This window comes from Balaenoptera acutorostrata, chromosome 19, assembly GCF_949987535.1.
Source record: "Balaenoptera acutorostrata chromosome 19, mBalAcu1.1, whole genome shotgun sequence".
Classification (NCBI taxonomy): domain Eukaryota; kingdom Metazoa; phylum Chordata; class Mammalia; order Artiodactyla; family Balaenopteridae; genus Balaenoptera; species Balaenoptera acutorostrata.
This window is the reverse complement of record NC_080082.1, coordinates 29,413,951-29,426,581: the sequence shown is the minus strand read 5'-3', so window position 1 is coordinate 29,426,581 and position 12,631 is coordinate 29,413,951. Positions and strand designations below refer to the sequence as shown.

Genomic DNA, 12,631 nt, shown 5'->3' with positions numbered 1-12,631 from the left:
AGGAGATGTCAGCATGTGAGAAAAGAGAAGGGAGCCAGGGAACACAGCCAGGCGACAGCACCCACCCCTGGGGTCGTCACCTCCCTGTCTCTCCCAGTCTCCAGTAGGGCGTGGCCAGTGGCCTCGCTGCCGCCACCGGAGCAGGGGCATGGCCGGCACCAAGCACGCGGGACGGGACAGACCAGCCTCTGCCCTCACGACAATCCCGGTCACCTGGAATCCTGCCCCAGCATGCTGTGCCCCTCTGCCAGGCGGCCCGCGGTCCGGCCCCAGGACACGTCGTGCAGGGGGCGCCAGTGGAAGCAACTTGGGCACTGACGCAACACACCACACTCATGCTAGAAAAAGCTGGCACTTTTTATTAATGGTGGGTGACTAATAAATACATTACGGCAGCCAATAAATTACAATGACTAGAGATTTATTAAACCAACGAGTCACTCTTCTTACAAAATTACAGTTAATATGGGGTGGGTGGCGCTGGGGTTGGGAAGTGGGACCACGGCACCTAAGAGGGGTTTGCTAAGGAAGGAGAGGGGCGCCCAAGCCCACCTCTGCCGGGGACGGGGAGGGGAGGAGGCACGGGCACAGAGGACGCAGGGACTAAGACAGAGAGGACCAGAAGGTGAAGGGCCCGGCTGCTCAGGGAGGCCGCAGGGACGGGGACGGGGCCAGGGGGCGGGGGAGGAAAAGATGGGCCACAGGAGGGGTGGTGCCTCCGAGCGGCTGGCTCTGCCGGGGACGGGCTGTGGGTTCACGCTGGTGCTCTGGGCGCCCTGGGCCTGGATGGGCCTTCTTTCAGTTTCTGCCCTGAGCAGGCCCTCCCTTGATGGGGGTCTTCATCTGGTTGGGGGTGCAGCCTGTCTGAAGCCCACAAAGGAAGGCGCCACTTGGCTCCTGGGAAAGAGGGCTGAGGACTCACCTCGCTGGGGGTGGGTGGTGGCGGGCAGCAGCTCACACCCGGGCCCTGATCCTGGTCTGGATGCTGTGTCCTGTCTCACTGCTCTGGGCTGCTGGACCCTCCGCTCTGTAGGCTTGTGGGTTGACAAGGGGGCGCTATCTGGAGGGTGCTGGCTTTTGGCACCCAAGACTGAATCTCTGATGGCCACGGAGCTGGAGCCTCAAGCCTCAGTTCCTGAAAACTGCCAGGTTGTGCCCAAAGGCTTCCGGAAGGCTCAGGGAAGGACAGAGGCCGCCCGAAGAGGCCTTGTGCACCAGACTTCTCAAAAAGGGGGCTGGGCAGGACACTACCTGGTCTGGAGGGAAGAGGCTGAGGCCCGGACTGTGGTGGATTTACTCACCAAGAGGGCTGAAGAGTGTACTAGGTCAAGCCAAGGTAAGAGGGGAAGGAGCCAGGAATGATGCAGGCCAGAGAGGAGAACCTGCAGAGTCAACCAGGGGGCAGAGACTGTCACAGGGTTAGGTGGAAGCAGTGGGATATTCTCTCCCCTTGCAGGACTCACCCTGGCAGAGGTGAGCTAGGTGAGCTGACTCCTGAGTGTTCTGTGTTGGGGGTTTAAGGACCCTGGTCATGGGGGCTCTGGGTAGGGAGGGCAGGGGTGCCTCCAGCTCCCATCAGTGGGGCGGAGCTGGACTTGGGGGAGAGACTGGGAGGACAGCTGCCTCCTGACACCAGATCGGGTGCTGGCCTTCTGCCTGGGCTGCACCCACCGCCCCATGGTAGGAGCATGTGGCCATGGGTCCTCAGGTTCTGCTGGGACCAGAGAGGAGAGAAAGGGCCAGGGCACCAGGCATCTAGGGCTCCATGCACGGGGGCCACAGAACCAGAATGTCAGAACTGTTGGTGTGCTGTCTGCTCAGGGCTGGAGCAGACCCTGCACCCTCCTCAGGCCAGAGTCCACAGGCTCCACAGAGCCCTTCCTTGGGCCTCGGGCACTGCCCCCTCCAGGCAGGCCGGAGAGCCTTGGGGGCCTCTCTCAGTTCTTGGTGGGAAGGCCAAAACCTGGCTCTTGTGAGGGCAACTGGTGCAGGGCACAGAACCTGCCCAGAGGAATCTAGATGGCAGGCATAAGTTTCACGGGTCTGGTAAAGGCGCCCCTCCTAGAGATCAGTTTCCCTTTGCCCTGATAAACTAGAGGCATGCAGAGTTGAAGCATGGCCTCTTTGGGGCACACATGGGGCCACTGTGGATAAGAGAATCACCCACTTCCGGTCACTCATAACATCTCCCCCACACCCACACCCACGACGGAGCCAAAACTCATCTGTCCCCTCAGTCATTCCTCCCCACGGTGAAGCCACTGTGACGAAGTGGATGGGAGACGCAGGGGACAGGGAAGGAATTTCACCCTGGATACCTGCTCCTTGGAGGCTTCGACTAGACAGCCAAGGACCCCCTGGGCAGGCCGGGGCCAGAGGGCAAGAGTAGCATAAGCAGCTGAGCAGGGCAGAGCATCTGAGAGAGAAAAGGCAGCCCGGGGCACGGAGGGGCAGGAAGGCCCCAAGCACCCCACTCCCCAGCCTCCTAACACGGCAGACAGGATGGGCTACGGCCCGGGGCCCTCAGCCTGGCTGCTGCCCTGGGCCCGGAGAGCAGGTGGCCCCCACCTCCAGGACAATGGCCTTAGAGGTGGGGCTTGGCCAGTATACCCTTCTGAGCAGCTGCTTTTGAGTCTGGGGTCACAGGGCAGAGTTAGGGGCACAGCTGCCCACACCCAGGGTGGTGCTGCCAGGAAATAACTGCTACGCCTTCAGTGTCGGGCAACATGGCCTGACTGGCCCTGGCTGCCCGTGCAGGACACTGAGGCTGTCGGCTCCAGGGGCCTGTCCTCTGCCACGACCCAGCACCCGGTACGAGGCGCAGCACACAACGAGGCAAGCAAAACCGAAATGGAGCTGGGCTGCCGGGGTGGCTCCCACAGCCTGGCTGCCCGGTGATTTCCCATGAGGCCAGCGGCAACAGCAAGACAGCCAGGCGGGGATGGGGCTCACCCCAGCGGCACCCACCCCTGCAGGCATTTGGCACTAGGGAAGGTGCCCTGGGTCTCCCGTGCACTACCCAGAGCTCTGGGTCTGTTGGAAACAAGAAGCCCAGAGCTCCTGGCTGCGGGGCAGTCAGGGGCTGCGCTGGGAGGGCAGGGGTCCTGGCTGGCCCGGGACTGAGCAGAGCCCAGAGCGGGTGCTGGAGGAGCAGAGGGCTTGAGGAGGGAGCCAGAGGCCCCTGAGGGGCGGCCCCTCTCCTCCTGTGGGCACATCTGGCTCCCCAGGCAAAGCTGCCATCCAAGCACACAGGGTCTGCCTGGGGTGTTGGCTGGTGGCATCCGCCAACGGGAGGTGCCCAGGAGAGAAAGAGGTGTGTTCGTTGTCCAAGGTCAGCCAGGGCCTGTGTCACCAGGAGGAGTCACCCCACCCTTTTCTCCTCAGGGATCTCTACAGCAAAGCCCCTCCAAGGGGTCTCGGGACTCTCTGTCCGGGGAGGGGGCTGGGTGTGTGTGTGTGTGAGCCAGGCTGCGCCCCTCACAGCACACACAGAATGATGGGCCCGTCCGTCTGCCCTCCTCTGCCCCTGGGGGCTGGCGGGACCCCAAGGGCTGTGGACAAACTCTCCGATTTCTTCACCAAGACAGAAGGAAGCTGGGACACTGGCTACAGGGGCCATGCCCACACCTCCCCTGGGTCTCCTCAACTACAGAACCTCCAGTCCCCTGGCCCCCTGCTGCCCCAGCTGGTTTGCATTGGATTCGCCATGAATTTGGGAGGAAAAAGCATGTCTGCTCACACTCCAGAGCGGCCGCCCGAGCCCCGGGTGATGGGAGAAGTAGATAAGCCACCCTGGGGCCTGCAAAGACCGGGTGGGAGGCCCCCATCCCAGTCAACGCAAGAGCCACTTCCCCTGGCCTCCCCTCCCCCACCGCCTCTTCCCCACCTCCGTCCAGGCACCACGGGACTCAACCCCGCCGACCATCTACCATGTGCCTTTGCAAGAAGTCGGTCTCAGAAGCATTTCCAGACCTGTGAGGAGTCGGGGTGGGGGTTCCCCAGGAGGGCACTGGGGAGCCCCAGAGGTATGAAGGGAGGGAGGCCCAGAGAAGGAAGGACTGGCGTCCGGGGCTGAGGTCCAGGGGGAGGAGGAGGGAGACACCTGCCGAGGCCTGAGCCCCTGGACCCACACGCGGTTGGTGGCCTGGTCCCACCCTGGGCTTTGGTGACGGAGCTGCCCTCGACCAGAGAGACCCCAAGAAAAGCTGAGCAGCGGCTCCCACTGCCCCCGCTCCGGCCAGCACGCCGCCCCACCACCTGCACAACTTCAGAAGACAGGAGGGGATCCTGGGACCTCAAGCGTGAACCACCGCGTGCAGAGCGCGCCCATTCTGGGCCGGACGGCGGCTTGGCCCCCGTACGCCTCTCCCCCGGGGAGACACCCAGCGATGGCGCGGAGGCCAGCGAGCCGTCTGTCTCGGCAGGTGTGGGCACTCGGCACCCCCGCCAGCCCCGTTACCACGTGTTCTGGTGTCTGGGGTGGGGGAGGCCGTGGAGGGCGCCTCCTCTTCCCTGCTCAGTGCCAGCTGCTGGTGCTCCCTTGTCCAGGGCAGGGAGAGGTCCGGGAGGTGGCGGAGCTCTGGTTCCAGGGCAGGGGTGGGGTGGCAGGCTGGGCAGGGTGGTGGGCAGCTGGGTGGCAAGGCCAGGGCTCAGTAGAGGCCACAGCCCCGAAGGTTTTTGGCGATGATGACGTCCGTCACGGCGTCAAAGACAAACTGGATGTTGTTGGTGTCAGTGGCACAGGTGATGTGGGTGTAGATCTCCTTGTGGGCCGACTTGTTCTTGCTCTCATACTGCGCCTGGATATGAGCCACGGCTTCCGTGAAGGTGTTGGGGCCTGCGGGAGAGACCAGGTCAGGAGCTGGTGAGGCGAGGCCCCCACCTGGGCGCCGGTCAGGCCACGGGCTGGGGAGCGGACACCGAGGGCCTCTCAGTGACAACCCTGCAGGAGAAAGCTGACGACAGCTCAGCTCGATCAACAGTGGGTCATGAAACCAAGTCCGTGGTCCACATCCAGTTTAAAACCAATGAAGGAAACGAGAGAGCAAACCTCACCGGGCCTCACCTGTGCTAAGGGTGAACACTGTTTCATGGAACTCCTGTTTCTTTTTATAGATGCATGTACGGGCTCCTGATGCAAACATTCTCTCTTCCTGTGGGTCCTGCCCAAAGAAATCTGAACCAGCCCTCACACAGGTGCAGAAGTCTACGCCAGCCCCTGCAGGCTGTCCTCTCCTGGCTGTGACTCCTTGGAGTGGGCAGGGACGCCACCTCCCTTGGCTGTTGCTGGGCAAGGTGGGTGGAAACTGTGCTGCACCTGGGAGCCTCCAGGGCCTCCTTCCTCTCATCGCCCCACCCTCCTTCCTTCCCCCTTCCTCCTTCTCATGTTCACCGTCCAGGGATTCAGAACTGTCTGGCTTGCTGCCTCCCTTGCCGCCACATCACTCTGTCCCTGGTGAGCCCAGGGAGAGGCGTTTCCAGGAGAGCAGCTGCTGTTTAGGGAGGAACAGAACAGGACTCCTGGCTTTGCCCTGAAGCCTCCACAGGCTCTAGGAACCCCGGCCCAGGCCCAGGCAGGGCTGTCACAACCCACTGAGGGAGGGAGGGGGGCTGGACTTCAGAGCCACAGCGCCGCACTGGGGTGGCTGCTTTGCAGGCTGGAAGCCCAGGGGTGGCACGCCTGTGGGGGCGGGACGGACCCAGCCCCTCGGCACATGGGCACAGGCCACCAGGCCTGGCCTTGAGGGTCTACCTAAATCTGGGCCGGAGGTGAGGGAGAGGGTCCCTGGGACCTCGTCAGCACCAAACGGCCTTGGTGACTGACTCACCTTGCTTCTTTCTGCTGCACCATGGGCCACAGCCCAGAGGTCACCTAGGGCGGGATCCACAGACCCCCAATTTAGATACAGCTAAAAGGAGGCTGACTGGCGGGTGTGAGGGGTGCTGAGCCCGGCCCACCTCTGGCTGCCTGCTGCTGGGGCCTGACCCACGGGCTAGGCAGCCTGATCTCGAGGAAGGGGAGACAGAGTGAGCCGTGCTGCTTGTCTGGCTCCAAGCCATGGCCCCCACGTCCACTCTCAGGGAACTGGGGTTCAGCCCGGAGGCTTACCTAGCAGGCCCACCTTGTTGGGACTCTGTCTACCCTTGTGCTCTCCAGGCTGGGGGGCTGATCAGGCTGGGGATGCCCACTTTTGCTTCCACTCGCCTCTCTGACCAGGCCCTGGCCATCCTGAAGAGCCAGTGAGCCCGTGGGCTATTCCAGGCACCCTGCTGCTCCATGGGGGCTCTGGCCAGGCTGCCCACCCACCCACAGTCAGGTAAACCCACGGCAACGTTAACAGAGGTGGCCTCCGTCATCCTCAGCAACCTCCGCAGGGAGGCCCTGGTCTCTGCTGCTCGTGAAGCTCTCTCACATTCAATAGTCCATTTTAATCGTATAACTACCCGTATGGGGGTGCTGTCACGATACTTTTTACAATCACAGTCATAAGAGCAATAGCAAATGTTTAGTGAGCAGTTACTATGCACCACCTGCCATGCTAAGCCCTCCATGCTTCTTAGCTCACTTTGTCCTCTGGCAACTCTGGGAGGGAGGGTGGATAATCACAGTGATTGTTCCCATCTCACAGACGTGGAAACGGAGGCTCCGAGAGGTTATGTAACCTGCTGTGAGTGGCAGAGTGGGGGCACGAACCTTGGGCTGTCTGACTCGAAGTCCCGATCTTCAACCCCATCATCATCTTGGTATTGCCATTTTACTGATAAGCTCTATTTACAGATGGCCAAGCTGAGGCCCAGAGGTTGCTGAGATCACACAGCTCGTAAGTGGCAGAGCCGGGATTCCAGCCCTGCTTCCCCTGACCAGGATGCCCCAGCTGGCTGCCCCACCCCCTCGCAACAGCACATTGTGGGGAAGGGAGGGGACCCGCCTTCGGTTTTGTGTTGGATTCTCCAGGGCAGAATCTGGTGTGTCCGCAGAGCATGGTGAAGGGGGACTGAGCTCCCTCAGGAGCTGGTGTGGCCCGAGCGGCTGCGTGGCCCCTGCGGTCCCCGTGGGGAGTGGCAGTCTCTACCTGTGTACTCAGGAAAGCAGATGGTTAGCGGGGACTTCTTGATCTTCTCTTCGAATATGTCCTTCTTGTTAAGAAACAGGATGATGGACGTGTCCGTGAACCACTTGTTGTTGCAGATGCTGTCGAAGAGCTTCAGCGATTCGTGCATGCGGTTCTGCAACAGAGTGGAGAGGCAAGTGAGGGCTGGCAGTGCCCGGGGCCCTGACCCACCGCGGCCAGTGACAAAGCGGGACAAGCGAAGGGAAGGTCCACCAACACGGCTGAAGGCACCATCAGGGACAGAGACAGGAGGATCCACAGGACAAGGACATGGTCCCTGCTGCATTCCACACGCAGGTGGGGGGTGGAGCAGGGCACAGGCTGGGGAACGCTGCCCGCCCACTGAAGAGGGCTGAACCGGGCCGGGGCAGCGAGGTCACCGGAGGGACTCTAGCCCGTGGAGAGGACATGCACCATGCACGCGGGGGCAGGGGCCGCACCACCATCCACACGTCCACACGGGACCTCGGGCATGCAGATTTCTCTACCGGGGTCTCATCTGGTTTCGCCAGCAGGGGTGGGAGGGTGCACGCATTCAGTTGGGAAACATTAACCGAGGACCAAGAGATCCTCGAATTAATCCAGAGTTGGAAGCAGACACCAGGGGGACAGCGTCGGGGGAGTGATCTTGCTGTGGCCTTGGTGTGGTTGGAGGCTGGGTGGGTTGGCTAGGCCGTGGGGCGGCTCTGGGTGAGCTGCTTATCGAGGCTGGTTTCCCGGCAGAGGGGCCAGAAGAACCCCAAGATGAAAGCCAGCAAAACAGATGAAAACAGAAAGGAAGATAAAAACCCAGCAAAAAACATGAGAGAAAGAAAGAGAAAAAAAAAAGCAAAAAACAAAATTGGTTCAACCGGTCTCGGGCCAGGAAGTCAAAGTCGGTCCCTCCGGAGGCCCCCGTGCAGGCTCCGGAGGCCACGGCCACCCTGGGGCTGTGGACTGCGTGGCTGGAGATGGAAGGCGAGGGTGGGGAGGACCAGCCTAAGCCGAGTGGCTGGTGAGGAGTGTGGAACGCGGGAGTGGGGTGCAGGCTTCACAGCAAAGTCACCCGGCGGTGCCCTGGGAACCTGCTGCTTTCAACTCTTAGCTGATGGTATCAGCTGGAAGGAGGCGCTTCATACCTGCCCGACTTGGAGGGTCTCTCAGAATCTGCTCATGGTTTTGGCCTTGGTTTGGCAAGTTAAGGCCCTGCAGGTGGCGGTGACGGCACTGGCGCTGAGAGGTTGTGGCAGGTGAGGCCCGGGGCCACTGGGGTCCGGGCCACAGTGGGCAGGGTGGCCGGCCGGTGGGCGGGCAGCCACTAGCCCCAGGGGTCCTGGCTGAGCTCCAGGAGCCTCCAGACACCTTTCTCTCAGGCAGCCCCAATTTTCGCCCCAGGCTTGGGAGGGAGGGGCAGGGCTGACCGGAGAGGAAGGTGGAGGACCAGGGACTGGTCAGCAGGGTGGAGCTCTTGCCTCGCGGGGGCAGGGCGTCCTCGTCCCATAGCTTGTCCTTGAGCCGTGTGCCTGGACAGAGCCGTCCCACAGCTGCCGTCTGCTGAGCGGAGAGTCCTGAGGGCAGGCACTCTTGCAGCTCCGAGCCTGCTGGTCCTCACAGCCGCCCAGAGGCTGCTCTGCCCGGGGCTTCATTTTACAGAGGAGCAGGCGGAGCAGCTGCCATGCTCACCGGCGGCAGGGGGCGGGGCTAGACCCCGGGCCACATCCGCCCGGACCCCCAGCTGCCCAACGCTGCCGCCTGGCCCTGGACACACAGGCGTTTTGCTCAGCTCTACGGCGCTGTTCTTGCTGTCACCGTGGCAATGAGCCGCCTTTGTGGGCTCTTGTTAAGTGGTAAAGCCAACTGCCGTGCCCTGGAGGGGCTGCTGCTCTTTCCTGGGTGGACGGAGCCCCAGGAACAGCCTGCTCCTGGCTGTGGCCCCACGTGCTGTTGCTTCCCCAAGGTCCTCTGCTCCAGCCCTTGTGAAGAAGGGCGGGGAAATGGGGGAGAAGGAGGGAGGTGGGAGGGAGACAGTAAAGGCAGGAAGGCGAGAAGGAAGGTGCCCCAGGACGGGCCCTGCTCTGGAGCGAGGGCTGCCTAGGCAAGCAGACCAGAGAGGCCATCCGAGCGTGAGGCTTGGCACCTGTCCGTGTTTACTGGAGACCCGAGGGCCATGGAGCTTGGGACCCCGTGGCTGCCAGACCCGCCCAGACGTCCCTCTGCTCTGCCTTGTGCTCCAGAGGTGAGTGCGAGCCTCTGCCCAGGGCTGATGGGCCTGGGACTCGGGATTGAGCTGAGCGGGTCCCCGGAGAGAGGCCTGGGGCCCTCGACACCCCAGTGTTTCAGTTTATTTGAAACCCACAGCAGGATCAGCTTTTTGCTCACTGCACCAGCCCTGCTTCCCACTCCCAGGCGCTGCAGGAAGAAAAGATGAGCCACCTGGATCTCAGACCACGTGAGTGGCCAAGTGGACTGTGAACAGTGGGTCCAAAAGGAGAGTCAACAACGGACCAGTGAGAGACGTGCCGGGGCAGTCCCTGCATGCGGGTGCCTTGTGGGGGCAGCAGGAGCCAACCTTTGGGGCTTTGGGGTGGTCAGTGGGTCCAGGTCTGGTGATCTTAGACGCCACAGCCAGCTGAGGCCACTGAGAATGATTATGGCGTTACCAGAAAGAGCTGCACAGCTGGGGCCCCAGAGACTCGCCCTAGAACAAGGCAGGGCTTGGGGGACTTTGCTGATGCCTAACTCAGGAGTGTACCTGGGACTGAAGGAGAAAGGGCAAGGGGGACAAGCCAGCAGGTGGCGCGAGTCCAGATCACCCACCCGGCCAGCGGCCCTGGCCCCAATCTTCCCACAGCCTCATCGCTGCATAAGTCCCACAGGACGGCGGCTCCTCCTCCCCACAGCACTGCACCCCAAAGCTCAGCAGATGTTCGCAGCAGTCCCGAGGGACCAGCAGGCAGGACTGATGAGGAGACAGGCCCAGAGAGAAGACAGGCCTTGCTCAAGGCCCACCGTGACGAGCCTAGCCCCAAACCCTCAGTGCCAGGGCTCTGTGCCTGCTTCACACAGCAGGAGCTAATGATCGCCAAAGGTGTGACCCCACAGCCCAGGAGCCCTACCGCGGCAGGTGTTCGTCTCCGGAGAACCCGTGGTGCGCCGGGCCACTGCTCTGAGGCTCTGCAGCAGGCCCACCTCTCCACGGGCAGCTCAGTGGGCCCCCAACTCAGCACAATCCCCGGTGACAATACAACCACCAGCTCGGCGCAGCTGTGCCAGAAACGGTTCCAAGTACTTCTCGCGGATTCTCACTCCATTGCCAAGGCCCCACCAGGCAGGTACTATGGTTACACCCCTTTGACAGCAGACAGTAACCGAGGCAAAGAGGGTGCTGCCTGAATTCAGCAGCAAACCAGGCCCAGGCCCAGCCCAGGCCCAGAGAAAGGCCGCGCCCTCTCCAGGTGAGGGCCCCCCTCTGAAGCCAGCCTGGCAGTTCTCTGAGGCCCCAGACTGAAGACGCATTGACGGGAGGTGGGAACCTGGGCTGGCATCCTCCAGGGGAGGGGCCCGCGCCCTTGCTGTCACTCGCCCACATGCCATGTCCCGTTGCCCTTCCGGCTGCCAGCCCCGTCCACTGCTCAGGGAGGACTGTGAGGGCTAAGAATAGCTATTTCTGTCTTACGTACATTCTTGCTCGACTGCACCCTGATTTTGTTTAGGATTTGCTTAATTTGGTTCTGGCCTGACGGCCTCTGTGACTCTGTTGAATTTATTAAAGAGGCACGTACTGCCTGAGGCCCAGAGTCTGCAGAGACGTTGATCACCAGTCTGCATGCAGCCTCTGAGCAGGGCGGCCTGTGGCTGCCTTTGCTGCATCGGCATCACGAGGCGTCTGCCCGGCAACGAAGTCAGAAGAGAGAGCCCGGGCACGGCCTGGCCGACAACGGAATCCCCGGCCACCGCAGCCAGCCCCACCCGAGAGCTGCCTTGGGCCACTGAGGCCAGGCGGCCCAGGGCCACTCACCGTGGTCTCGTCTTCGTGGAGCACCTGGTCATAGCCGCTGAGCGCGACGCAGAAGATGATGGCCGTGACGTCCTCGAAGCAGTGAATCCACTTCTTGCGTTCAGATCGTTGGCCCCCGACGTCGAACAGCCTGCAGGGGAGACAGGGAAGCTGCACGTGGTGGGCGGTGGGGCCCCGGCCGGTGTGCGGACGCTGGTCAAGCAGGCGGCGTGGGGGAGGGGGCTGTACCCGCAACGAGCCTCCCAAGGAGCCTCGCTCCGGGCGCTGAGGGCCGACCGCCGCGTCCCCGGGGCAAGGTGTCTATCACTGCTTCTGCCCCACGACTGGGCTGTGCTCCCACACCGAGACTCGAAGACCTGCCCTTGCATCTCAGGACTTTTACTAACGCCTCTGCGAGGTCCTCCTCTCAGGGTAACACGCACATCCTGTCCCTGGCTTTCTGAGCGTGTCTGTTCATGTCTGTGGGCAGTTAAAACTCCAGAGCAGCCCAGGAGGGAGGGAGGCGGGCAGGGATCGTCACCTGCTACGTGGAGGGACAGTGAGGCCCCAAGGGGTTAAGTGCCCAGGGTCCCGGCAGGAGTTGGTGTGGTAGAGATGGGGTGGGACCCAGGTCTGTCTGCAGACAAAGCCTCTGCTCTGTGCCTCCCCTCCCTCTCTCCCTCTCAGACACCATCCCCCAGGGGGCAGGAGGGCCGTGGGGGGAGACTGTGGCAGGTGCGGCTTGGTTCCTGGAAGGAAGAGGTCAACCTCACACCTAACGCCCTGAATGAAGGTCCACTGCCTCCTAGGCCCGGGAGGTCTGCTGGCACACAGCTGCCGGGGTGGGCTGGGCCCTGACCTCCCGACAGAGGACAGTAACCGCAGGCAGAGCCCAGAGTGGGCCTGGAACAAGGAAACAGGCCTTGTACTCGTCCCATCACCGCCTCCCTTGGATCCCGCTTCCCCATCTGAAATGCTGGGCATAGGCTGATGGTCTCTGCGGCCCCTCCACAGCACTTATGCTCTGACTCTGCAGGCCGGGCAGCCCCGAGCCCAGCCCCGCACCCTCTGCCCCCGAGGGCTGAGGCAGGAGAGACTGGAGAGAGTAGGGGGCAAGAAGCACCTTGTGGGGCCTCAGTGCCCATCACTACGCTCCCCAGGTTCAGGGGAGGCCTAGAGGCCCGTGTGCCCAGTGAGGCTCGTGCGGCCCTGCGGAGATAGAGACAGAACTTCAGCGCCCTCTGTCTCAGTGGGAGTGGGCAGGGGCTGGGCCGTGGGCTGGCCAGGGGTCCTGGAGTCCAGCCCTCCCAGGGCGGGCAGGGGGCCAAGAAGCGGCCTTACACAGGCCACTCCTCCTGTTCCACCTGACACCTGGAAACCACGCATGGGAGGCAGGTAGGGGCAGGACAGCGGCTCCCAGGCCTCAGTGCGTGGAGGCTGCCCCAGGTGGTGCCACAACCCTCCAGCAGGGCCTGTTCTGAGGCGCTCAGACCCCTGGACCTGAGCTGTGTTCTGTGCTTGGGGGACAGCCTTACTCCTCCCA

The 12,631-nt window shown here is 62.6% G+C and overlaps 1 protein-coding gene across 2 annotated transcripts in view; it reads right to left on the bottom strand.

The window, feature by feature from the left end:
* GNAO1 (G protein subunit alpha o1) overlaps nucleotides 1-12,631 on the bottom strand; it is a 167,750-nt gene that overhangs the window by 7,387 nt on the left and 147,732 nt on the right. Inside the window, exons 6-8 of one of the 2 annotated variants that reach the window (XM_057533924.1) lie at nucleotides 11,110-11,239; nucleotides 7,074-7,227; nucleotides 4,097-4,837 (exon numbers count right to left, since the gene is read on the bottom strand). In XM_057533924.1, coding sequence (XP_057389907.1) covers nucleotides 4,650-4,837; nucleotides 7,074-7,227; nucleotides 11,110-11,239 — 472 coding nt within the window. In that variant the 3' untranslated portion in view covers nucleotides 4,097-4,649. Of the gene's footprint in view, nucleotides 1-4,096; nucleotides 4,838-7,073; nucleotides 7,228-11,109; nucleotides 11,240-12,631 lie in introns of those variants that run through there. The other variant, XM_057533925.1, reaches the window with a different exon arrangement.